This window comes from Phyllobates terribilis, unplaced genomic scaffold (assembly GCF_046119375.1).
Source record: "Phyllobates terribilis strain yellow unplaced genomic scaffold, ASM4611937v1 Scaffold_9__5_contigs__length_417890890, whole genome shotgun sequence".
In the NCBI taxonomy this organism is placed as follows: domain Eukaryota; kingdom Metazoa; phylum Chordata; class Amphibia; order Anura; family Dendrobatidae; genus Phyllobates; species Phyllobates terribilis.
Window position 1 is genome coordinate 380,915,238 of NW_027362769.1, and position 27,870 is coordinate 380,943,107.

Genomic DNA, 27,870 nt, shown 5'->3' on the forward strand with positions numbered 1-27,870 from the left:
AAAGTCTTTAGCCAGCTCGGGTGCAGACGGAAGACCTGGCAGTGGAATGAAGTGAGCCATCTTGGAGAAGCGGTCAGCGACCACCCAAATGACCGTACAACCGGCAGAGACGGGTAGATCAGTAATGAAGTCCATCGCTATATGCTGCCAGGGGGCAGCAGGTACTGGCAGAGGTAGGAGGCGGCCGGCCGGCAGGTGTCTCGGAACTTTGTTGCGGGCGCAGGACACACAGGCAGAAACAAAGTCTATTACATCCTTGTGCAGGTTAGGCCACCAGTAGTGCCGGGTAATAAGCTGGAGGGTCTTTTTCTGACCGGCGTGGCCAGCTAGTTTAGACGAATGACCCCAGTGTAGGATCTTCTCCCGATCAGGTACTGGTACGAACGTCTTACCAGGAGGAAGACGATTTAGACTCACGGGAGCCACCTGCATTACTCTGGCGGGATCGATGATATGTTTCGGATCCTCCTCGAGATCAGACACCAGAAAGGACCGAGACAAGGCGTCCGCCTTGACGTTTTTGTCAGCCGGGCGAAAATGAAGGACAAAATCAAAACGAGCAAAAAACAAGGACCACCGGGCTTGGCGCGGGTTAAGTCTCTGGGCATGCTGGAGGTAAGCCAAGTTCTTGTGGTCAGTGTAAATTATTACCGGGTGAAGAGCCCCCTCGAGCAGGTAACGCCACTCCTCCAATGCCAGTTTGATGGCCAATAACTCTCGGTCTCCTATGGAATAGTTGCGCTCAGAGGAGGAGAAGAGTTTAGAGAAGAAGCCACAAGTTACCATCCTCCCGGAAGATGATTTTTGAGTAAGTACCGCTCCGGCTCCAGAGGAGGAGGCGTCAACTTCCAGGAAGAACTGCTTGTTGCCATCTGGGCGATGCAGCACCGGGGCGGAAGAGAAGGCCTGTTTAAGGGAAAGAAAGGCCTCCTCTGCTTCGGGTGGCCACTCTTTGGGATTAGTACCTTTACGGGTGAGCGCAGAAATTGGGGCCGTCCGGGAAGAGAAGTGTGGTATGAAGAGGCGGTAGTAGTTGGCGAAGCCCAGGAATCGCTGAATGGCCTTCAACCCCTCCGGTCGGGGCCATTTCTCGATGGCAGACAGTTTCTCAGGATCCATTTGTAGGCCGGTCTGAGAGATAATGTAGCCCAGAAACGGAAGCGAGGTCTGCTCAAAGAGGCACTTCTCAAATTTAGCGTAGAGATGGTTCTGCCTTAGCCTGAGCAGGACCTGACGAACGTCCCTCCGGTGAGTCTGGAGATCCGGAGAGAAGACCAAGATGTCGTCCAGGTACACCACTACGCAGGAGTAGAGAAGGTCCCGGAAGATGTCATTGACCAACTCTTGAAAGACGGCAGGAGCGTTACAGAGACCAAAGGGCATTACCAGGTATTCATAGTGGCCGTCCCGGGTGTTGAATGCCGTCTTCCATTCATCCCCCTGACGAATACGAACCAGGTTGTACGCCCCACGAAGGTCCAGTTTGGTGAAGATCCTAGCCCCCCTCAGGCGATCAAATAATTCTGGAATGAGCGGAAGGGGGTACTTATTCTTCACCGTGATCAGGTTTAGGCCTCTATAGTCTATACAGGGACGGAGAGAGCCGTCCTTCTTTTTGACGAAAAAGAAGCCTGCTCCCGCCGGGGAGGTAGATTTCCGGATGAATCCTCTGGCCAGATTCTCCTCAATATATTCGGACACTGACCGGGTCTCAGCAGCGGATAAAGGATAGATACGCCCACGGGGAGGAGTAGTACCGGGTAGCAGATCGATGGGACATTCGTATGGTCTATGTGGTGGTAATGTCTCTGCCTCCTTTTTATTAAAGACATCTGCATAAGACCAATAAGGAATCGGAAGTCCAGGTAGATTAGCTGGGGTAGGAGAGGGACGGACGGGATGGACGGGAACCAGGCAGGTTTTATGACAGTCTTGTCCCCAGCGAAGGACCTCTCCGGTTTGCCAGTCTAGCACGGGTGCATGTCTCTGGAGCCAGGGCAGACCTAGCAAGAGGGCGTGAGAGAGTCCAGGCAGAACATGAAAGGAGATACTTTCAGAATGCAGCATTCCCACCTGCAGGGTAATGGATTCGGTGATGAGTTGAATGGGGCGAGGTAAGAGGCCCCCATCCACGGCAGCGACAGACAAGGGTACAGCCAGAGGTTTGGTGGGGATGCGGTATTTCTCAACCAGGGACTGTGAAATAAGGTTCCCGGCTGCTCCAGAGTCAAGTTGGGCTAGTTCGAAATAACGGTTCTCCCCGTAGATGATCGAAACTGACAACAGCAGGGATGGAGAGGATTTATTCTTGTCTAGGTGGACCTCTCTGAGCGAACCTAGACACAGGCGTTTCCCGACCTCTCCGGGCAGGCACGGATCCGGTGCTCCTTACTGCCACAGTAGAAGCAGCTCCCCTCGGCACGGCGTGAGTCCTGACGGGTTTTGACCATCTTGGTCTGGTCGACCTGCATAGGCTCAGGAGAGTGTACCTGGGGAGAGATGGAGGGAATGACGGGTTTGTGGAAAGTAGGAGCTAAACGTGGAATCCTTCTCTCACGGGTGACCTCTTTGGCACGCTCCTGGAACTGTAGGTCAATCCGGGTGGCAAGGGTTATTAGATCATCGAGAGAGGTAGGAATGTCCCGACCAGCAAGTTCATCTTTAATACGACCGGACAGACCCTCCCAGAAGACGGATACCAGAGCGTCGTTATCCCAGGCCAGCTCCGAGGCAAGGGTGCGGAACCGTATGGCATATTGGCCCACGGTGAGACCCTCCTGACGGAGGCATAGCAGAGAGGATGCGGATGAGGTCTTCCGTCCGGGTTCGTCGAAGACTTTCCGGAAAGCCGAGAGAAAAGCAGGCAAGTTGGACACCAGGGGGTCTCCTCTCTCCCATAGAGGATTTAGCCAGGCCAGGGCCTCCCCGGTGAGATGGGACATGATAAAGGCAATTTTGGCCCGGTCGGAATTAAACTGATGGGACAAAAGTTCAAAGTGCAGGGTGCACTGATTTATGAAGCCCCGAGCCTGGACGGAGTCGCCTCCGAAGCGAGGAGGTGCAGACAGCCGGGGACCGGGAAAGGTTACCATGGTATTAGTGGGTAGCGGAGCTGCCGGGTTGCGAGTCATGGTACTGGCAGTGGCTGCAGGTGGTGCAGTCAGAGTGTCCAGGCGAGTATTGACATTCCGCAGGTGACCCAGGATGGACTCCTGTTGGGACCTTTGACGGGACAGTTCATGACACAGGTCCGTGAGCGAGGGAGCTTGGGTGCCACCGGGTTCCATGGCCCGGGCAAACTGTAACGGGTCCGGGAGGCGGAACCTCTGAGCTACTATACAAGGGGGCGGTCCTTGTAAGGGAGCGGGTGGCAGTCTCTGGGTGAACGGACAGGGAGTTACGGCAAGTGATCAGGGCAGTCTCTGGGTAAGGGGTAGGTACGACCTGTGATGGCAGAGCCTCCGGGTAGGCTAGCAGGCAGATGGAAGATGTGTGCTCCCAGGTGAGCAAGCGAGAGTCTCTGGAATAGCAGGTGGTCACGGCACGTGACGGCGGAACCTCCGGGCTGGCAGGCAGGTAGGTAACGGAGAAGCGCTCCCAGGTGAGCGGGCAAGAGTCTCTGGAATAGCTGGTGGTCACCGCACGTGACAACGGGACCTCCGGGCTGGCAAGCAGGCAGGTAACGGAGATGCGCTCCCAGGTGAGCGGGCAAGAGTCTCTGAGATAGCTGGTGGTCACAGCACGTGACAACGGAGCCTCCGGGCTGGCAAGCAGGCAGATAACGGAGAAGCGCTCCCAGGTGAGCGGGCAAGCTGGTCCATAGACAGACTGACCGGAGTAGTAAGGCAGACCGTCGGACCTCAGGCAAGCAGGCAGGTAGCTGATATGCGCTCCCAGGTGAGCGGGCAGGCTGGTCCTTTAGACAGACTGACAGGAGTAGTAAGGCAGACCGTCGGACCTCAGACTGGCAGACAGGTAACAAGTATTCAGGCAGGAATCAGGCAGGTAACTGGCAGGTAACTAGCAGGAAACTGGCAGGAAACTGGCAGGTAACTGGCAACGGGACCTGAGGGCTGAAGCACAGGTGAGACACAGGTGCAAACAACATTGCTCGGGCACCTCCATTTTGGAGGAGGTGCCTTATATATGATGAAGTCCTCCGGCCATTGGCCGGGGACTCCTTAGGACGGCGCGCGCGGCCCCTTTAAGAGGAGGGGAGCGCGCGCGCGCGCGCCCTAAGCACAGGGGCCGGGAAGGAGCGCGCGCTGAGAGCAGAGCGGGAGGAGGACGCCGGGAAGGAGCGCGCGCTGACAGCAGAGCGGGGAGAGGACGCCGGGCACGGAGCAGAGCGGTGAGGGGAGCAGCGTCCCTGCCTAGCAGAGGGCAGGGACGCCAGCGCTACAGCACCCTTCCTATCAAGTACCCTGGACCGTACCTGCCGTCTACACCAGTAAAGGTACTGAAGCGAACCCCTGTCTGCGTGTCTGTTATTCTCCCCTGTTCCGGCTGGGCCACCTCTCACCTGCATCCCTTCCATCAACCCTGCCGCGGGGGCCCGCTCCGCATGTGGGAGGCAGAAACATCCCAGCTGCCATCCCATCACCCCCCGGAGGTCTGCAGTAGCGCTGGTACCCATTACCAGAGACCACAGGTGACGTCACGAGACAAAACTGTTAACAAATCCCCTTTTTTTAAAGAGTGACCCCAGGGTACGGACCTGGGAGCCGACTGCCGTAACATCCCATAGAAGGTCAAGGCCCGGGCACCGAGTTTCCCCCCATATACCCCTGGGCGAGTCATACTCTTCCTGGCATCAAGAACAGGATTTCGTGCCCGTTGCCACCGGGTACTGTGTGCCGTATTTGAACTGTGTTTGAACTGTGGTGAACATCACCGCCATTAACGCGTCGCCGCGCGGGAAGAAGAGGGGCTTAACCGCGGGAACCAGAGAGGCATGACCGTTGGTAGTGCGCGACGCCCAAGCCCCGCCTTGCGCTCTGACGCAGCTCCAAGAAGCGTTAGGTCCTGGAAGGAGACCGCCGTCTGCGGAGCTGCGGCCTACCCGATAAAAGCAAAGAAGGTAGGCTACGGTTTACTAGGTGGGGCGCAACCATGGCCGACAATCAGCAAAACGCCGGAGCACCGGTTAACGCTCCTGATGCTCAACTTGCGCCCGCCGCTGCTCAGGCCGGAGCGGCCGCCCCTCCAGCAGGGGTCGTGGCTCCAGTGATACTCATGGCCCCAGGGCCGGCGTCAGCACCCGGCGCACCCGGGCAAATGCCGGGGCCCTGAGCAGGCAGAGGGGCCCACTGGCGGTCGCGCACCCCGCTGGGCTATGGGCGGAGGAGAGCGGTGTCTGCGCCCGCCCTTCTCCGCTGCTTGCTCAGGGCCCCGGCAGCTGGATACTTACCTCTCCCCGTGCCTCCGCAGATCAGCTGTCTTCCTGCTCTGCGCTCCCTGTGACGTCTGAGGTCAGAGGGCGCGGTAACGCCTTTACACCGCGCCCTCCCCTGAGCCATCACAGGGAGCGCTGAGCGGGAAGACGCAGACAACGCTGGAGTTCGGACCCGAGCAGCGGGCAGCAGGTAGCAGGTGAGGAGAAGGGAGGTGAGTATTTGATTTTTTTTTTTTTTAATGTATGGAGGCATGGGGCATTATAAAGAGGGGAGGGGGGCATCCTGCATGGGGCATTATAAAGAGGGGGGGGGGTGACATCCTGCATGGGGCATTATAAAGAGGGGTGACAGCCTGCATGGGTCATTATAAGGTGGGGAACAGCCTGCATGGGGCATTATAAAGAGGGGGGGACATCCTGCATGGGTCATTATAAAGAGGAGGGGTGACAGCCTGCATGGGGCATTATAAGGTGGGGAACAGCCTGTATGGGGCATTATGTGGGGGGTAACAGCCTGCATGGAGCATTAAAAGGGGGGGGGCTGTATGGGGCATTATGTGAGGGGGAACAGCCTGCATGGGGCATTATAAGGGGGGGGGCAGCCTGTATGGGGTATTATGTGGGGGGTAACAGCCTGCATGGAGCATTAAAAGGGGGGGCCTGTATGGGGCATTATGTGGGGGGTAACAGCCTGCATGGAGCATTATAAGGGGGGGACAGCCTGTATGGGGCATTATGTGGGGGGTAACAGCCTGCATGCAGCATTATATGGGGGCCAGTATCCTGTATGGAGCGTTATAAGGGGACCGGTATCCTGTATGGAGCGTTATATGGGGGCCAGTATCCTGTATGGAGCGTTATATGGGGGCCAGTATCCTGTATGGAGCTTTATAAGGGGACCGGTATCCTGTATGGAGCGTTATATGGGGGCCAGTATTCCGTATGGAGCCTTATATGGGGGCCAGTATTCCGTATGGAGCCTTATATGGGGGCCAGTATTCCGTATGGAGCCTTATATGGAGGCCAGTATTCCGTATGGAGCCTTATATGGGGGCCAGTATTCCGTATGGGGGCCAGTATTTAGTATGGAGCCTTATATGGGGGCCAGTATTCCATATGGAGCCTTATATGGGGGCCAGTATTCCGTATGGAGCCTTATATGGGGGCCAGTATTCCGTATGGAGCCTTATATGGGGGCCAGTATTCCATATGGAGCCTTATATAGGGGCCAGTATTCCGTATGGAGCCTTATATGGGGGCCAGTATTCCGTATGGAGCCTTATATGGGTGGCCAGTATTCCACATGGAGCCTTATATGGGGGTCAGTATTCCGCATGGAGCCTTATATGGGGGTCAGTATTCCGCATGGAGCCTTATATGGGGGCCAGTATTCCGTATGGGGCCTTATATGGGGGCCAGTATTCCGTATGAAGCGTTATATGGGGGCCAGTATTCCGTATGGAGCCTTATATGGGGGCCAGTATACTGTGTGGAGCGATTCGCCGGTTTCTGAGCTACTGTGGAATTTACAATAGATATCACTCATGTAATGTAAGAAGTGAAATCTTTGCATTGTACTAATATATATATATATATATATTTCTCCGCCGTATCTCTGCATCATGAATCGTGGTATGTGTTAAAGGGGCCCACTGAGACTCTTTCGCCCGGGGCCCAGAAAAACCTGGAGCCGGCCCTGCATGGCCCTGCCGTATGTCCACAGGGTGGTGGAGGAGAGCAAACCCTCGCCACCTAGAGCTGATGACCCGGCTGGGCCAGCCTATTGTGGACAGGTGCTTCCTCGGAGGGAGCACCATTATTGAACTGCTGAAAAGTACTGTACATAGTTACCTGGTAAGGGTATAAAAACATTGCAAGTTTAAAAAGTTATATGTGTTTTATTTATAACATGCCTTTATTTAGTGCCTGCATTTATTCCAAAAACCAGAGACTTGGAGGTCAACAACTGTGAGTGGCCCAGGACTGTCCGATGTAAATAGTTACCCGTAAGGGTACAGAAGAAAATTTAAAATTTGTTTTTGTGTGAACTGAAAAGTTATATGTGTGCATTTAGTTACCCGTTAAGGGTATAAAGACTTGTAGGCTGAGGACTGTGAGCAGCCAAAAACTGTCCATTATAAATAGTTGCACTTATTAAAGTGCCCCCTATTGGAGACCACTGAACAAAAACACGTTGGTTTCAGCCAACTGGGCTTGGCTCTGAAGAAGACGCCCAAAGAGAATAGCTGAGAACTATGCCCACTTGGCTAAAAATACATGATTTATATAAAGGGAAGAGGGAGCCATATCTCAGGACTGGAGAGGCGTAGGAACAAGAGAAAAACATCACCGGATTCGGGAGAACAGCGGCATTTACACCAAGTTAAAATAAATCAATAAAATTACATATTTACGGCAAGTGACAGATCCACCTTTAAAACAAATTTGCAAACTTCTAGACAGATAAAAATACCTATTCGGTTTGGATATATATCAGCCAGAAATTGACTTATCTCTCACTTGTAAAGTAACTAAAAGGCCTTGGAGTCGGCAAAGTGAAAGTCTTCAAAACATAACCTTGTACAAACACACGGGAGCGAAACTCATCAAAACACCACGTCAGAGAGTCACACGTGGAATCGCAGACACCGAGAATGGGGGCAGCTGGGTAAACACCCATCCCCTGCACGGGGGAGATAGGGTGAATGAAAAGGGCAACGTGACACGAGGAAAAGACAGAGAAAAAAGAGATTGTGATCCAGACGACCCGTACGGGTACATAGCGGCGGTGACAGTAAATGCAGCGTGCCGAACTTCTGTGCACAGTCAAAACATTCTCAATTTTTTGTACCATTACGGGATTCCTTCAGTCCCCAACGTCTCAAATTAATGGATGCTAATAAAGTCTTCTGCAAAATGGCTGCCAGTTCAAGGGGTGCTCCACCGCTGCCTGGGAGAAGGCCTTGGGGCTCTGCCACAGGGGGCTATCTATAGTGGGTGCAGGTGCTGGGGGGCTCTAAAGGTCCCTTTGGCCGATACATGAAGACCAGACCCGTGATAGATGGGGGTCCATGACCTTCAAGTTCCGTCCCATGCCTCAAAGTTGGCACGTATGAATTAACCCTTGATTGGGCGACATCAAACATCCGAGTAGGGGCCAGGGATCTCCCAATCCGAACCATACAGCTCCATATATGCCTATTTAGCACGGACGCCTGAATTCGGCCTTAATTGCATAAATTGGGGAATCCCGATCCTTTATGATTTTTGCTCATATAAATCAAGAAACGCCTCAACGTGTATGGCCAACATATAGCACCAAAACGGGCAAACACTTATGTTATATATGTTGCTCATTGTAAATAAGTAAATTACATGGCATATGGATTTTTTTTCCGGGGATCCCCCTGTATGGAAAAACAAGGTCCATTATACCCTAAACCTTTATGCTTTATGCCAACTTTTCCAGAAAAAAAAAAGAGGAGACAGCGGGGGCTCAGGGAAGACTCGGAAAACTTATAGGAAATCCGCCATTAAGGAACTTTTCTTGAGTAAAGTTGGCATAAAATGGGCCTGAAGGGAAAATGGCCTCTAAAAGGGTCTTTGCCTGGTGCCATAAAGCTAATCGTATCCCGGCAGGCGATTTGCTAAAGCTGGCAGGCACATCGGGCGCATATACCCCCAACATAGCCATGAAGGAGGTCTAGACATGGCGGACGTCTTTAGCTTTATTCATTAAGACTGCTGCTTGCTTTCAGTGAATAAAACTGAACTTTGTTACAAATTTCCCCAAAAAACTATTATAATTTTGCTAAAGGCAGCGAGAAAAACCGTAATCCTGCCATAGACAAAATAGCGTCTAATTCTAAAACGACGCCGTATCCGCTGGGCGGCCATTTTGTCGGTATGTTTTGCCCATAACTTGAGCTTTTGGCCATGAAGTTCACAAAAATACAACTGTGGATTTTTTATTATTATTACTTTTCGCTTTTACCAGTTTATATTACTGCTTTGCTCAAAACATAAATGGCATGAATTGTATGAAGTGGGCAGCAATGTGTCTCTCTGTGGTAACACAGCTTTGTCTGGGGCACTCTGTAATGTCACAGAATAATATGATTTATTAGAAGCTGATTTCACTTCACAACATTCCCTCATAAACTAATTTCCCCCATTAAAAAGAGGATTAATGGATGCCGTTGTCATAGCAACCAGTGTGAGCCGGCACACGATGTTCCCGCCCTCATTCGCACACCGCGCCGCCGGCCAATCAGAAAGCGTCTACTAGCTGCACTGAATTCCACTCAGCCAATCAGAATCCAAGTTACGTTTTTGCAACCCGGAAGTGAGTGAGAGTTGACAGCGGTCCACGTGTTTGGTGACAGGAGCCGCAGTGTCCGGTCAGTGAGCCCCGGGATGCCTCCGTTCATGTCTTAGTTGTACACAGTGTAGGCCAGGCTGGCACACGTAGCCCCTGATTGCTGTGGAGGGTTCAGTAATTTGGATTACTCTAAGGTAATTACTGCATGCGCCATGGTGTCCTTATAACTATTAGTTATACTTCTCTTCTGACAGCTAGTATTGCCCATATTTACAGTTGAAGGGCTCGTCCATAAAGGTGCGCCACAGATTGTGTCACAATGAGGTCACTGCACGGGGAGGAGGAAGCTGGGCAGGAGATAGACACCCCCTTTAATTAAAGGGATTATCCCCAAGTGATTAGGAGTTGGATAGGTGGAAGGGGTTAAACACACTCAATCAGACTTTTCCACAGTCCCTCTTGCAAGGCCATCTGCTGCGAAATTGGAAGTGACCATAGATCTTGTGTAATAAGGTGATTACGTCACTCTTCTGCGGCTGGCCAGTTGGATCAAGATCGGCGGGGGTCTGGTCTGGCCGATGAGATCCCAGCAATCAGTGCGCACATGCGACAACTACTCATTTAATTTTCTGTGGGGATGCCAGAGAAGGCTTTCACATAAGGAATGAATTGAGTGGTGCTTGTGCTTGCACACGCCTGCTCCTAAAAGTTCCAGATTCTGGTGATCATTAGGGGCCCCCTAAGTTAGACCCCCACCGATCTTGTGGCTAGGTGATAACGTCTTCCTATACACCTTTTAATCATATAAGTGTGTACTGTAGATTTGGATGAACACTTTGTTTTTTTTTTTCTATCAGCATGATCATTAAGGGTCTCACTTTTAACCATCTGAATTCTGATGTGTCATTTTCAGACAAACCCTTTAAAGACCTCAGCATATATGAAGCCAATACCTCTTTAAAGGGATATCCCCATCTTATCACTTTATGGTCCTGTCTATTATAGCTGATTGCAGCGGTCTTATGATGTCCACCTCCGCATTAAAGCTGGGGGCCAGTGATGCTGGACAACCCCTTTTAATAAGTCTGTGCTGCATGGGGAGGCAGTCTAATGTATAGCAGACAGAACTTCCTGCAACAGCTTCAATGTATGCAATGATCACCAAGACAAGTGGGATCGGATCACAATATTCTGTTGTCAGTTTGCTGAGTTGGGATCGCACCTGACGTCAGGGGATGAAGTCCAGATCGAACCTGGAGCTGTGGGATTTTGTTCAGTTCGGAGGCAGCTACCTGATAGTCTGCAAGCAATGTATGGCTTCTGATTTCTACCAATGGCTTGTCACTGTTTTATAGGCAGTTTGGCTGTGCTTGCTGAGTCATGAGGCACTTTGTACCTCGTGTCTCAGCATGGGATTATAATGCCTGGGCAAAGCAAATATTTTGTGCACTCCCTAACCTGTGAACCATTATCAGTCCCTCAGTTCTTTCTCAGTATCGAACCCATTATCCCCAAGCACTTGTAGTACCTAACACTAAACCATTCCCTAATCCTAACCCTAGCTCTCAGCCTATCCCTAATCCTAACTAGCTCAAAGTCTAGCCCCAAGCCTAAACCAATCCTTTGCCCTAACGCTAAAGCTATCCTAAGCCTAAATCTATTCCTAGCCCTAACCCTAGTTCTCATTACCTGCTCATTTACTTTCCTCTCTGGCTCCGCTTATGCAGAGCGCAGCAGTGCAGATTGTTTGTCATCGGGTGCTGTGCTCTGCAGAGACTGAGATAACAAAGCTCACGTAATTTTACTTAGCTTTGTAATGTGGGTTGCTGCCTATGTGGAGCACAGTATCTTATGATAAAAATCTAACCTTTCTTCTTGCAGATTGATCTATCCATGATGACGGCCTTGTCGCTCTACATGGACCTGACGGACTACAACTTCCTGTTCGCGGTGGCTTGTATAATATTCAACCCGCTGTTCTGGAACGTGGTGAGTATTTCCCTCCTGGTCGGAGCGGAAACTTCAGCGAGGTCTCCCCTAAGCTTCCCTGACTGCGTGTGAATAGTAAGGACATAAACAAGCCTGTGCAGGGTGGAGATGCAGTCTGTTGTACAGCATGTAAAGCGTTGTGCAGTCACATAGCTGCTTGTAGTGACCACAGAAACGGGACCCTGAACTCGTGCATACAAAATACACTAACTCCTAAGACACTAAGAAAGTTAACCTGGGACTCTCCAGCTGATCTGGTGTGGACTACATGTACCAGCATGCCCGGCTGCTCCGTGTACAGCGATCTCCCAAATCTAGATCAACCGAAGAGCATCTGCCGCCCCAGCAGAGCGTGGCAGAGGGGGTGTAGGCTGGTGTCATTGCATAGCAGATGGAGCGGGTATGGTACAGACACCTGTCCGGCAGGGAGGGGGTCACATAATAATGCAATTACTCTGTGCAGTAAGTATCTGAGCCCATTATATGTGATACCATGCAAAATAATCCCACAGCCCTACACTTACATTATGTGTGTCTGAGCAAGAGTATCTAAGCCGGTGCTGTATGATAGTGTATCTAATCCAATCATGTGTGAGTATTAGCAGCTCAGCAGACAGTATCACACAAGATAGACTTATTCTGTCTGCTGCGCTGTATATCTGATACATAAAATTAGCTACGCGGCTCAGAAGATAGGATTTGATACTCGGATCTGCAGACGGTATCACGCGGGACAGGATTTGATACTCGGATCTGCAGACGGTATCACGCGGGACAGGATTTGATGCTCGGATCGGCAGACGGTATCACGCGGGACAGGATTTGATGCTCGGATCGGCAGACGGTATCACGCGGGACAGGATTTGATGCTCGGATCGGCAGACGGTATCACGCGGGACAGGATTTGATACTCGGATCTGCAGACGGTATCACGCGGGACAGGATTTGATACTCGGATCTGCAGACGGTATCACGCGGGACAGGATTTGATGCTCGGATCGGCAGACGGTATCACGCGGGACAGGATTTGATGCTCGGATCGGCAGACGGTATCACGCGGGACAGGATTTGATGCTCGGATCGGCAGACGGTATCACGCGGGACAGGATTTGATGCTCGGATCGGCAGACGGTATCACGCGGGACAGGATTTGATGCTCGGATCGGCAGACGGTATCACGCGGGACAGGATTTGATGCTCGGATCGGCAGACGGTATCACGCGGGACAGGATTTGATGCTCGGATCGGCAGACGGTATCACGCGGGACAGGATTTGATGCTCGGGACGGTATCTGATACTCGGGTCGGCAGACGGTACCATGCGGGGCGGGATCGGATACGCGGGTCGGCAGATGGTATCACACAGGATGGGCTTAGATACATGACTTGGAAGATGGCATGCAAGATGGGGTAAGATACACAGCTCAGCAGACGCTTTCACCCAGGATGGGATTAGATACGTGGTTCGACACACTCCATCACGCAGGATGGGATTAGATACATGGCATCACTCAGGATGAGATTAGATACACGGCATCACCCAGGATGGGATTAGATACTTGGCAGTTTAGAAGCTAGTATCCCCTTGTAATGGGGTTAGAGGATTTGCCTGCTGAGCTACGGTATCTAAGCCTAACATGATTGATAGAACCACACAGCACTAACCACATTATAAATGATCTATGTGTAGTGTGCTGGAGTTAATCATTGGTGTGCTATTTTTGGCCAGCAGCACCTCCCGCATGTGTACCACCCCGGCACATGGTGCAGGTATAAAGTATAACCGGATCCGGTGTATCTCAGCCCGTCATGTCCCCGATACGTTCAGCGTGACCCGGAAGGCTCGGTCAGGGGGGCGGCAGATGTTCCCGGCCGGTGGCCTTCACCCTGGGATTGTCCGCACCCGCCGCGCTGCTCATATTCGCTCCTATTACGTAGAGATGGAAAAGTGTGTAGGATCGTACAGAGCAAGACGATACACTGCAGGGGCCACTGATACATTGTGTCTGTGCTCCAGTCACTGCCAGAGCTGCATACGAACAAAAGAAAAAGTGGTGTCGCCCTAAAAATTTCTACAGAACGCTTTATTACAAGAAGTCAGGAAAGTGGAAGTGTCAGTCGTGCACGCGCCCTAGATCGGGGCATTCACTTGGAGAGCTAAGTGAAGAGTTAGTTTAATAGATCAACAAACACGGCAATAATAAATGTGTGTATATATATATATTTTTTCCAATAATAAAGGTCTATTTTCACTTTTTTTTCCCATGATATATATATTTTCTTAAATGTTTTTTACTTTGCAGGAGATCACACATCAGCTGCCTCCTGTCGGCTTCACATTGGATGAAGAAGAGGAGCGTTTTTGCAGGCTGAATAGCAGCTACAGAGATGATGCGGGGCTCATTTTGAATATGAAAACCAGAATTGCTGATCAACTCATGACCCAACCTGATATATCATGGGTTAAAGGTCACGACTAAAGTGGCGATTTTTGTCGCATTTTGAAGCTGAGAGTCTCTGTAGCTGTAATCCATACTGAGATGCAACGTGTAAGGCAGTCCCCCCCCCACTTCTTCAGGCTTTGCGCTGATGGAGGCAGGGAAGTTAACAGGCTGCAGCAGGGATAGGAGAGAGATGGTGTGTGATCTCCTTCAGCCCCTGTGTAAGAATACCCCCGGTTGAGATATGAATCTGATACATCGTGGCTACTGAGTTCCCACTATAAAAAGAAGTATGAGATACGGATTGTTAGGACCGCAGGTTGAGAGGAGGCACCGCCGTTGTGCACCAGAACTCAATGTTTCTGCATCTGCTGCTTGTTCAGCGTCTGCACATATCATGTTTGTGTCCTCCTCAACGTTGCTGTCCCTGCACTACCTCCTCCTCCCCATCTTCAGCACTTGGTGTGTTACATTGGGATCAAGGCGCTCTTCTCCATTACCGGACCGTTCACCCGATAGCTCCAGGCGGCCCTGCCATTCCTGGGAAATGTTCCAGCGTGCGCCCTTACTTAAGAATAGGGAACTCTATCCCATGTGCTGCGGTCGGGGGACTGGAGAGCCGCTGCCCGAGTGCAATTAGAAGGATGCGTACATCCAGTGATTGCGGATTTGTGATGTGTACAGCCGGGGGGATTGGATTTCGGCTTTGTATTTGTATTTTGTCATTAGCTCCCCGCTCCAGCAGCTTGTGCAGGTACAGGTTGTCCTTCCCCGCAGTAACATTCAACTGCTGTATGCGAAATTAAAAAAGTAAGTTAACCCGCTGTGCGCCAAAGTTAAGGCCGACGGAGGGCGGTGTGGGTGCTCGATGTTCATGTCATACCCATCGCACAGGACATGACCTGCTGCTCGAGGACTCGCGACTCTGGGTGCTCGGGCCATCTCGTCTGGCTTAATAGAAAATAATGTTCTTCCTCCTGTTTTCTAGATGGTGTATTTTGGAAATTTTTAATCTCCCAGATAAAAAGAGAAAAAAGTCTTGGTTGTAAAAAAGTGAATATCTTGGTGTTTTTTTGGGTTGTCACTTTAATTCCTCCATTCATATTGTGTTGGGCATCAATATGACTTGGGCACCTAAGTGCCATGATGGTCCCTTTAGCTTCAATAATCTTGATGGCGCTAACTTCCACCAGGGTTATCGTCTGGAATGATCTAAAGAGTTGCTGTTGTTTTTAGCAAACTTTGCATAAACCAAACCAGAGAGACAGACCATGCTGCTGTTTTCTACTAAGTGTTTTTTTTCTTATCCCAGAGCTGAAATCACAGCTACACTGCTCAGTACAGCTGTATAATGTCCTCCATACTTCTTCTGAACATAATCTACATAAGGACTGCGGAGCTGGAATCATAGCGACAATGCTCAGTACTGCTGTATAATGTCCTCCATGCTACTGTTGCTTCTGAACATGTTCTACATAGACTACACAACTGGAATTGCCGCAACACTGTTTATTACAGCTGTATAATGTCCACTGTGCTGCTTCTGAACATATCCTACATTAAGACTGCAGATCTGGAATCACAGCTACATTGCTCAGTACAGCTGTATAATGTCCTCCTCGCTGCTGCTTTTGAACACGTTCTACATAGAGACTACAGAGCTGGAATCACACCTACACTGCTCAGTACTGATGTATAATGTCCTCCATGCTGCTGCTGCTTCTGAACATATTCTACAGAGACTGCTGAGCTGGGATCACAACTACATTGCTCAGTACAGCTGTATAATCTCCTCCATGCTGCTGCTGCTCCTGAACACGTTCTACATAGAGACTTCAGAGCTGGAATCACAGATACACTGCTCAATACTTCTGGAATTACCTTTTAAGGCTCCAATTTTACAATGATCCCCGCCATGAAGTTCTAGACTAAAGCTAGCCATACACAGTAGACAGCAATCGGTTGAATGATCGTTCGACTCCTCCATAACCGGGAACGTTCGGTTCGGCTGAGCCCCCCCGTGTTCTCTGTGTGGGTTCCTGCCAGACTCAACAATAAAAGGATCAGCCATTGAAATTTCCGAATCGGCAACCCCCCCCCTCCCCCATATACATTATACAGTTGACAGATCCTGCCAAAATTGGTCGATGCTGCTAACTTTTATATCATGAAAAAATTGGGGCCTTTAAAGGGAACTCTGGTCTCCTCAAGTTATAATCCGTGAATATCTGTAGTTGACCCTTTAATCCCTTTTATTTGATGCTTAAAGTTCCCCTTTTCAGACCGCGCTGAAGGTTTTGGACTCCAGGAACTTGCGGCTGCAGGATTTCTCCACAGGGACAGAAACTGTAAGAGAGGACGAGCAAGATCTGTGTGTTCCTCCGGGTGTATGGAGCTGACACTGTGGTTTTGTACTGTGGGTACATGAACAGCGTCTTCCTGCAGCCTTCAGAAACATGAACTCGCTCCACTTTGTTTTTCCGCCTGTGTTTTATGAGTCTGTTCTTTCCAAGTAAAAGCTTCATGTCTGCACCTGAGTCCCCGATCACCGAGTCCCTGAACCTCGCATTACCACTGTCTGCTAACCAGAGATGCACTATATAGAGAAAAGTATATGCCCCCTCCACAGGAGCTTCTCTCACCTCCATTCTACATCCATAGACATTAATATGGAGTCGTCTCTCTGCAGATATAACAGCTTCTGCTCTTCTAGGGAGGATTTCTACCAGATTAGTGGGAATTTTTGCCCCTTTGTCCCAAAGAGCATTTGTGAGGTCAGACCCTGATGTTGAGGAGAGGCCGGGCTCACAATCTCCATTCTAAGATGAGGCTGAGGTCCGGGCTCTGTGCGGCCGGTCACCAAACCTCCCCTCCATGTCTGTATGGAGCTTGTGCACTGGGCGCAGTCATGGGAAACAGGAAAGGGCGAACCCCAAACTGTTCCCACAAAGCTGAAGCCACAATGTCTTGTGCTGAAGAATTAAGAACTAAGGCCGAGGCCGCCCCCTGATAACAGCCCAGAGCATTATCCTCCTCCACCATCTGTACAGCGGCACAATGTAGTCAGGGGGTAACGTCCTCCTGGAATCACCAAACCCAGACCCCTCCATCAGACGCAGATAGAGAAGTGCGATCCGTCACTGCACAGAACACGTCTCCTCCAGAGTCCAGAGGTGGCGGCTTTACACCACTCCATCCGACGCTAAGGATTGTGCTTGGTGATGTACAGCCATGAAGCTCCAGGCTGGGGCGCAGTGTTTGTGCGGATACCAGAGGATGTCTGGACTCTGCAGTTATGGAGTCAGCAGAGCGCTGGTGAATTTTCTGCTCCTCAGCACTCGGCCCCCCGCTCTGTAACATTACGGGGTCTCCACTTTGTGGCTGCTGTTCCTACCACTTCTCAATAATATCACTCATAGGTGATGGGGGAAGATTCAGAGGAGTGACAGGGCCAGAGGTTATACACCTTTTGGGGTGACGGGGTCCGACGTTTACATACTTGTGGCGCAACGGGAAATCCATGTGTGGGTGTATAACGTATTTTTCAGCTATTCCAATACCTTTTTTAAAAGTAATTTTCATGCAGAACCCCTTTAAGTAGCAAAGATTATCCAGGGTTTGGGCGATTTTAAAGTGGCTCTGTCATGTCCCTATGTGAAGGTGACGTAAGATGGAGGGGGGGACGCTGAGCTCAGGGATATATAGTTTTCAATGAATTTATTCAATGTTGTCCCTTTAAAAGCTGCTTAAATGCCGACTTTCCACATTTATGGAGCCATTGGATGAGGAAGTCACATGACATTGTCACATGACCATAGAATGTTACATCACTGGATAGAATGGTATCACAGCATGCAAGCTCAGGACTGATGGGTGCAGAGGGCACAGGAGGAGTCCTGTTCTTTCTATGGTTTATTTTAAAACTATCTGGACAATCCCTTTAAGAGGAGGCATGGTTGATTGTTTCATTATAGATTCCTGTGAAGATTACCTGCTTGCAACGGGTCATCTAGATCAGGGTTCCCCAACTCCAGTCCTCAAGGCCCACCAACAGGTCATGTTTTCAGGATTTCCTTAGTATTGCACAGGTGATAATTACATCACCTGCACAGGCAATAGTTACATCACCTGTGCAATACTAAGGAAATCCTGAAAACATGACCTGTTGGTGGGCCTTGAGGACTGAGTTGGGGAACCCTGATCTAGATGATGAAAGATCCGTTTCATAGGTTAACTATCGTAATACTCGACTGGCAAAGCTGCAGTTTAAAGTATGGGGGAGGAACAGAATCTTGCACCTCCTTATTCTTAGAATTAAATGGTCAGAAATGCACACTAGAATAGAAGTGAATGGAGCAGTGGGTGTGCATGTTCACTACCAATCCTTTTACACAGGACTTTGGGATCTCTGGGGGCTTGCAGCAGTTTAGCAATGTTGGATCTGTACGTGCAGTGTCTCGGGCCTCTGGGAGTTGCCCTTTAACCCTCGTCAAGTGTTGCTGATGGTGAAGTCCCCTGTGGTCGTCCCTGGGCCGCTTCTACTTCTTCTACAAAACTCATTCTAGTATCTCGGGCAGATGTTGACGAGCCGCCTTGAACGTGCGTCCGGAGAGACCCAGTAGTCCAATCTGTCTTTCTCTGGAAAGTGTCAGGCGGGACGACCTCCGGCATGAAATGCATGGAAATGATAAAAATTCATTACTCCTAATAAGTCACCTCTGTATAAGAGAGAGTGCTGCAACTTCCTAATATACTTTGCATTTCAGTGCATGGCTGTCATGTGTGTACATAACACTATTTCTGGCCATTAGGTGACTTGCATTTTCACCACGTTTCCCCTCTGCAGGCTCTCTCTAATTTTCAGTTGTCTCTGAGCTGGTGAGATGAGACCAGCTGCTATGATGTCTCCCATACACAGCACACCCAGACATGAGGGATTCCTGCTCTCCTGTCTCTATATAGCACATGTTCATGAGCAGCAGCATGGAGGACATTATACAGCAGTACTGAACTGTGTAACTGTGAATCCAGCTCCGGGATGAGATAAAACACTTACTAGAAAGCAACGGCACAAAGCAATCTGAATTGTAGCAAGCGATCAGAACAGGGCAGAGATTTGTGATGCTGGTGTATTCAGCCTGTGTTCACATTGGCATCATGGCATCGATTTATAAGTAAGCCTTTGACTTTCGGGGTTCTGGTTTTCGGCAAAGTTAAGAAGAATGCCCCCAAGCCTGACGGGACTAGCAATCACACGAGTGTGAACAGAGCTCTAGCTTATAGACTGTAGTCTAATCTAGATGCAGTTGTAGCAAACCCTCAGCTGTGATAACTATCAAGAATGGGTATCCAAAGGTTTATTCCCCCCCCCCCCCCCAAAAAAAAAACAAAACACTAAATAAAGTAATCCCCTTATCCACAAGATGATTGCTGGGGGTCTTTCCTCCTAGAACAGTACTCTGCTGCCTTGTCCTGGATGGAGCAGTGGTGCGCATGCTTTTCTACTTCCGTCATTCAATGGAGGCCAAGCATGCGCACCTCTGCTCCATTCACAGGATCCCTATGGGCCCCCATGGTCAGACCCACAATGATCAGTAAGTTTTATATGTAGATAAAGCCAAATTATAGCGCACCCCCCCCCCTAGGATCGAGGCTGTAAAGGGTCTGCAGAAGACATTATTAAATATTGACAGTCGCATGTTGAGTGAAATCCTTAGTGTGTAGTCTGGACCGCCCCTTTCTGGCCTGCAGTAGGTGTGAGGGGGCGGTCCAGACTACACAGCTGTACAGCAGCTATCTGACCTTTTTTTTTTGGCCAAGGATTTTCCCAGCAGATTTTACAGTTCACCCTAATTGATTTTGCTGCAGATATTTCCCCCTCCGTCCACGTTCGGTGGAGTCCCACTTGAAAGCAGGGTCTTCAGGGATGGGGCCGCTCTGCGCACACATATATTAGCGCCTGGTTTACTTTGTGATCCTGTATCTAAGCAATTATACGATGAGAGCACTGCATGTTTGTGCCGCTCGCTAACAAGAACGCTCGGCCCCGGCTCAATAACAAGCGAGCAAGATTGCCTGAGCGGCCAATTAGTGTCCGAGGGCCGAGCGTGCGGGCGATGTGCGGCGCATGTCGTTATCTCATCAGTCGCGGCCCCGCTCTCATCGTTCCTGCCGCAGGTTTCCAGAGAGAACAGATAAAAATAAACTCATTAAGGATTTTTCTGTACACATATCATTACCTTACAAATTAATATGCGACTTGTGTTCTGTTCGTCAGACCGGCCGTCATGTGAAGACAAGGTCGCTCCCCCCTCCCCATCGGTTCATTCCTATGTGATGCAGAAATTGCCAACAGAATCAGAAAATCTGCAGGTTATTTCCTGCAAGTCGTCATTCATAAGTGGATGAACGTTCACTGCAGCCAATGTGATGGGAGACTGGGGCTAATACTAACACTTGTTCCCAAATATACATAATGGGGGAGAGGGGAGTAATTATATCAGTAAATGTCAACTTTCCAGTTATTGCGATGCAAAATTTCTAGTGAATTAGCGTTGACGTTCCCGGTGCCTAGCGGATTAGCGGTGACGTCCCCGGTGCCTAGCGGATTTTTACCAACATCCCTTGGGTTAAGGCGGCTTAATACTTAGCACAATGCCTATTATATTACCGCTGTATGTAATATTCCTGATAAATAAGTCATTGTTTAAAGGGACTGTTTTCAAATCCCCGAATTGCCCAGAATCCAGCAGTGGCCCGTGGCAGCCTCTCTGGAGATCAGGGAGTAATAAGACTGGTAGTGTGGGTGAAAGGAGACCAGCATGGCCATCGTGGGGGGGGGGAGGAGGAGACCAACATGGCCATCGTCGGGGGGGGGAGGAGACCAACGTGGGGGGAGTGGAGACCAGCATGGCCATCGTGGGGGGGGGGGGAGGAGGAGACCATCGTGGGGGGAGTGGAGACCAGCATGGCCATCGTGGGGGGTGGTGGAGACCAACGTGGCCATCGTGGGGGGGGGGGTGGAGACCAGCATGGCCATCGTGGGGGGGATAGGGGACCAGCATGGCCATCGTGGGGGGGGGGGGGGTAGGGGACCAGCATGGCCATCGTGGGGGGGGGGGGAATCAGCATGGCCATCGTAGGGGGGGGGTAGACCAGCGTGGCCATCGTGGGGAAAGGAGAGGAGACCAGCGTGGCCCTCGTGGGGAAAGGAGAGGAGACCAGCGTGGCCATCGTGGGGAAAGGAGAGGAGACCAGCGTGGCCATCGTGGGGAAAGGAGAGGAGACCAGCGTGGCCATCGTGGGGAAAAGAGAGGAGACCAGCGTGGCCATCGTGGGGAAAGGAGAGGAGACCAGCGTGGCCATCGTGGGGAAAGGAGAGGAGACCAGCGTGGCCATCGTGGGGAAAGGAGAGGAGACCAGCGTGGCCATCGTGGGGAAAGGAGAGGAGACCAGCGTGGCCATCGTGGGGAAAGGAGAGGAGACCAGCGTGGCCATCGTGGGGAAAGGAGAGGAGACCAGCGTGGCCATCGTGGGGAAAGGAGAGGAGACCAGCGTGGCCATCGTGGGGAAAGGAGAGGAGACCAGCGTGGCCATCGTGGGGAAAGGAGAGGAGACCAGCGTGGCCATCGTGGGGAAAGGAGAGGAGACCAGCGTGGCCATCGTGGGGAAAGGAGAGGAGACCAGCGTGGCCATCGTGGGGAAAGGAGAGGAGACCAGCGTGGCCATCGTGGGGAAAGGAGAGGAGACCAGCGTGGCCATCGTGGGGAAAGGAGAGGAGACCAGCGTGGCCATCGTGGGGAAAGGAGAGGAGACCAGCGTGGCCATCGTGGGGAAAGGAGAGGAGACCAGCGTGGCCATCGTGGGGAAAGGAGAGGAGACCAGCGTGGCCATCGTGGGGAAAGGAGAGGAGACCAGCGTGGCCATCGTGGGGAAAGGAGAGGAGACCAGCGTGGCCATCGTGGGGAAAGGAGAGGAGACCAGCGTGGCCATCGTGGGGAAAGGAGAGGAGACCAGCGTGGCCATCGTGGGGAAAGGAGAGGAGACCAGCGTGGCCATCGTGGGGAAAGGAGAGGAGACCAGCGTGGCCATCGTGGGGAAAGGAGAGGAGACCAGCGTGGCCATCGTGGGGAAAGGAGAGGAGACCAGCGTGGCCATCGGGGGAGGGAGGGAGAGGAGACCAGCGTGGCCATCGGGGGAGGGAGGGAGAGGAGACCAGCGTGGCTGTCGGGAGGGGAGAGGAGACCAGGAGGAGAGGAGACCAGCGTGGCCATTGGGGGAAGGAGGGAGAGAAGACCAGCGTGGCCATCGGGTGGGGAGAGGAGACCGGTGTGGCTGTCGGGAGGGGAGAGGAGACCAGCGTGGCCATCGGGAGGGGAGAGGAGACCAGGAGGAGAGGAGACCAGCGTGGCCATCGGGAGGGGAGAGGAGACCAGGAAGGAGGAGAGGAGACCAGCATGGCCATCGGGAGGGGAGAGGAGACCAGGAGGAGAGGAGACCAGCGTGGCCGTCGGGCTCACAGATCTGTATGATTTTGGACCAGAAAACATACTCAGTTTGGGACGATTTCTTTGGGACAGTCTCCACTGCATTCTTATGATTACTAGTATTGGCACACGCTCATCCGTCTGTTCTGGTTCTGAGATGCACACATCACCCTGACCTCCGCTCGCTCCGGCTCTTCTATCATCAGGGCCTTGACCATACAGCCGCAAACCAGATAAGCCCAGCCATGGACGAGACTCCTAACTGCCAAGTAACTGCTCCGTGATGAGACATCAGTCATCCATGCAGACACAAGACCGTTGTCCTGACCTGGACAGAAGCGCGTTGGTTCCACAATTAGATTCTTAATGGGGCAATTATTTCTTTTCAGGCCATTTTTTTCCCCCTTTTTTTTGGCTGATATTTACAGAGCTCTCGGATTTTGCAGGAAACTTCCAGCGGCTGAGATGCTAACCAGCACATTGCTAAATGATGATGTGCACTGGTAGCCGGTCAGCCAAATGTCACTATACGCGTGTCATCATGTGACCCGTGCAGCTATGATATTGTACCGGTCAAAACAGAAGAAAAAGACAGGTAGGTAAAAACAACTGGTCATTACCGATCACCCCTTCTGATTACCGGTGCCTGAGCATAAATCAGATCAGCTGGAAAATATTCTGCTTGACTGTGGGCAAATATGTGTAAAAATGACTTAGAATTTTCTGTTTTTCTGGGGAAGTAATGTGCCAGGAATCCACCAGGGGGAGCTCAAGTGATGTATGCAGTAAACTCACAAGCTCCCCCTGGTGTTGGCTGCTGGCAAACTAATTTTATATTATTTAAATCTGTCTATAGTGTGGATTAGGAGCTTTGTATCAGAAAATTGGAGGTCAGTCAGCTATTATAGGAGAGGGCAGGTAGATATTTGCAGTCTAATTATTAATTAATCGCTATTGCAAGGTCCATTAGGCAATGCGGGGTCTGATCGGAGATCCCACTGATGGGTGCTCACGTATCAGACACTTTTGCACGTGAAAGAAGCCGGGATCCTGCCGCTCAGCCTGGCTTGGACAGAAGTACCTGTGTCGAAACCTGGTGCACCTGGTGTTTCCTACCAGACTCAGGGACGCGGCACAGACAGCTGCCATATGTCATTGGGTAACACCCACAGTACACGACGCGGTGAGCGGCTCATATCTGTACAGCGTGAACTTCCATAACACCTGGTGTTCCCCGCACTCACTAATATTAACTCATGTTAAAGGGTAGGTACACTTCTGCAAACTTATTTTTTAATTGCTTTATCTGCAATTAAAAGTAAAAAAAATACATTTTTTTTTTTTTACTAAAATGCATTTTTTTGTCATTGGGTTTCATTAAAACTTTGATCACTTCAGAATGAGTTAACTGAGAATCCACCAGAGAGTTTAGAAAGTCTTCTTAGCTCCTCTCACTTGATTTCATGACCACAAAGTTCATGTGATCATACATCGTCTGAGAAGGATGAAGATGAGCAGTTAGAATTTTCTCCTGGGAGCTCACTCATAGTTTCTCAGTTAACTCATTTTTCAGCCATCAGTAGTTAGAGGATATGGAATGGCAAATAGTGCAAAAGTTTTAATGAAAACCAATTGCAAAAATGATTTTTTTGCAAATCAAGTAAAAAAAAAAATAAATAAATAAAATTCTCTTGATTGCCATCACTATGGAAGGAGTCTGGGACCGGATAAGGGGCTCAAGACGAGTCTGACTTGGTCCTGAAGGGGTTAAAGGTAAAAATAAACAAAACGTGGGCAGAGATCTTAACGGGCCTTTGCAAAATAGTAGGGGCCCCACTTTTATGACCCCATAAGATTCCGGTTTATGGCCCGAGACTTTATGGGAATAGTTGCAGTCGCACCTGTGTTGTGGGGTCTCGGCTCCGGTTCATTTCCATGTATCACATAGGACAGAATTCTAGGAAAATCTGCACTGACATCTATACGAGAAGATGGGGAGGGTCCGCCCGGCCCTGGCGCCCTCGGGGCGCCGAGACCCACGTGACCGATATCACCAGGATCTTCACTTTTTTTTTTTTACAGTTTTGCAACTGTTTCACCAATGAATGGATATGATGAAGAAGGTAAAATCTGACCTGATTGCACAGCTGAGATTTTGCTACAATGGAATTGGCCGAAGTGGTTTCCAAGGGCATGGCATTCGTGTGCCAGGTCTGTGCTCGCTCAGGCAGGCAGCTCCTTCTTTGCCTCTTCCCCTTCTATTGTGCGGCCATGAACGGTGATAAGTTTGGGAGCCTTAACTCCTGTTGTCACAGCGAGGTGGCCCCTGTGCCCGCTCCGGGTTATTTGCTTTTTGGGGGTTTATTATTACTTTTTTTCTCTTTTTACAGTAAGTGCCCATTGTCCTGTTTCAGGTAATCAGCTGATTAGCTGCATTGTGCCCATTTGTATGGGACGGTGCAGAGGAACTCGTGAGTGACGCAGCCGGCGCCCGACCTACCCAATAGGCGTTGGGGCATCTGCTTGGATACCCGAGGTTTGGCTAATAAACAGAAGTTGTATCTAGGGAAATGCAGCCTGTCCCGGATTGATAGATGGGAAATAGGCAATCTCCTTATTGTGCACACAAGCGGAGACAAGAACCCTCGTGCTGGAGATACGGTGGCATCATAATACAAGGATGCTGCTCGGGGTGATGCCCGGCCGCAGGTTGTCACGCCACCAAAGTCACATGAGGACAATAGATCACATGCAGCAGTGGTATCAAACGTGTGCGGGACAGCATAAGGGAAATTTATCAAATATACCGTTCCTAAACCGCTGTCGCTCCCAGGAAGGGAACATAAAAAAATATATATAAAGTTATAAATTGCGAAAACTACCCGTAAAGAATCAAAAGGGCGGACCTAACTGTGTTTCTTCCAGTTTTTTTTGCATATGTTCATATAATACCGCCACACAGTGCCAATATAATACCACTGCTACAGCCTTCCACATTTGTGCAACATCTGGCGCTTGCATAAGGACAGCCTAAGATATGCCAGTTCTGATAAATCTTAATCATAGCATTCATAAAATACTGCCACACGGTGCCCATATAGTATCACTGCTAGCACCATTACATGAAGCCAAAAAGGCGGTCTAGTGCTGATCTATTCCACATAAATGCAGCAACTGGCGCATGCGCAGTGTGAAGTAGAGGACGACTCAAAATGTACCAGTTATGATCATAGTGTTCATATAATACCACCACACGGTGCCAATATAATATCACTGCTATAGCCATTACATAAAGCCAAAAAGGCAGTCTAGTGCTGATCTATTCCACATTCGTGCAGCACCTGGCTCATGCGCAGTGCGAAGGTAGAGGACAGCCCAAGATCTAACAGTTATGATCATAGTGTTCATATAATACCGCCACACAGTGCCAATATAATACCACTGCTATAGCCTTTAGATAAAGCCAAAAGTACAGCCTGGTCCTGATCTATTCCACATTTGTGCAACATCTGTGCCATGCGTAGTGCGAAGCTAAAGGACAGCCTAAGATATGCCAGTTATGATAAATCTTAATCATAGTCTTCATATAATACCGCCACACGGTGCTAATATAATATCACTGCTAGCACCATTACATGAAGCCAAAAAGGCAGTCTAGTGCTGATCTATTCCGCAATCTATTCCACATAAATGCATGCGCAGTGTAAAGGTAGAGGACGGCCCAAGATGTGCCAGTTATGATAAATCTCAGCCATCATGTCCATGTAATACCGCCAATTTATGCTTTTTTTTGGCTACATCATGACATTGGTTATTGTCCCTACAGGTGGCACGATGGGAGTACCACACACAGGCGCTCTCCAGGATTTTTGGATCCCCATACGTTGCATGCTACATCTTGGGGGCTCTTATAATATGTCTGGCCATCTTCAGGAGTCACTGGTAAGGCCATGCAGTGTGACCTGTGACGTATACTGGTTGATGGTTGCAATGTGTTTTTATCAAATGCTTTCTATGAACAGATATCTTAGTTATTTCCATGTGCACTATTGATTTATGGGGAAAGAAAAATGTGGTTACTCTTTAGGCTCGTCATTGAGTTGAATGCTCTTTGCCTCCGTTCAGTCTTATCTTTGATTATTGATTTTTAGTTGTGGGACGTGGATGTTGGCCTTCACATTCACTGTGCTGAGTAATTACCAGAGCTGAGAATCCTATTCTGGAGCAAGACCAAGGAAAGGAGAAACCGAGATAACCAGTGAGGAACCAGATAACTGACCGACCTAACATTAGTTACTCTCCTTTACGTAGGGGTAGTATTTTAGTAGTTATATTCTTGTACATAGGGGGCAGTATTATAGTAGTTATATTCTTATACATAGGGGGCAGTATTATAGTAGTTATATTCTTGTACATAGGGGGCAGTATTATAGTAGTTATATTCTTGTACATAGGAGCAGTATTATAGTAGTTATATTCTTGTACATAGGGGGCAGTATTATAGTAGTTATATTCTTATACATAGGGGGCAGTATTATAGTAGTTATATTCTTGTACATAGGGGCAGTATTATAGTAGTTATTCTTGTACATAGGGGCAGTATTATAGTAGTTATATTCTTGTACATAGGGGGCAGTATTATAGTAGTTATATTCTTATACATAGGGGGCAGTATTATAGTAGTTATATTCTTGTACATAGGGGCAGTATTATAGTAGTTAAATTCTTGTACATAGGGGGCAGTATTATAGTAGTTATATTCTTGTACATAGGGGGCGGTATTATAGTAGTTATATTCTTGTACATAGGGGGCAGTATTATAGTAGTTATATTCTTGTACATAGGAGCAGTATTATAGTAGTTATATTCTTGTACATAGGGGTAGTATTATAGCAGTTATATTCTTATACATAGGGGCAGTATTATAGTAGTTATATTCCTGTACATAGGGGCAGTATTATAGTAGTTATATTCTTGTACATAGGAGCAGTATTATAGTAGTTATATTCTTGTACATAGGGGGCAGTATTATAGTAGTTATATTCTTATACATAGGGGGCAGTATTATAGTAGTTATATTCTTGTACATAGGGGCAGTATTATAGTAGTTATATTCTTGTACATAGGGGCAGTATTATAGTAGTTAAATTCTTGTACATAGGGGGCAGTATTATAGTAGTTATATTCTTGTACATAGGGGGCAGTATTATAGTAGTTATATTCTTGTACATAGGGGGC

At 49.6% G+C, this 27,870-nt stretch overlaps 1 protein-coding gene across 2 annotated transcripts in view; it reads left to right on the plus strand.

Annotated features, from left to right (window-relative positions):
* Positions 1 to 9,692: 9,692 nt before the first annotated feature.
* Positions 9,693 to 27,870, plus strand: part of PEMT (phosphatidylethanolamine N-methyltransferase) — a 99,630-nt gene continuing 81,452 nt past the window's right edge. The window contains exons 1-3 of one of the 2 annotated variants that reach the window (XM_073648495.1): positions 9,693 to 9,795; positions 11,598 to 11,705; positions 26,459 to 26,574. In XM_073648495.1, coding sequence (XP_073504596.1) covers positions 11,610 to 11,705; positions 26,459 to 26,574 — 212 coding nt within the window. In that variant the 5' untranslated portion in view covers positions 9,693 to 9,795; positions 11,598 to 11,609. Of the gene's footprint in view, positions 9,911 to 11,597; positions 11,706 to 26,458; positions 26,575 to 27,870 lie in introns of both variants that reach the window. The other variant, XM_073648494.1, reaches the window with a different exon arrangement.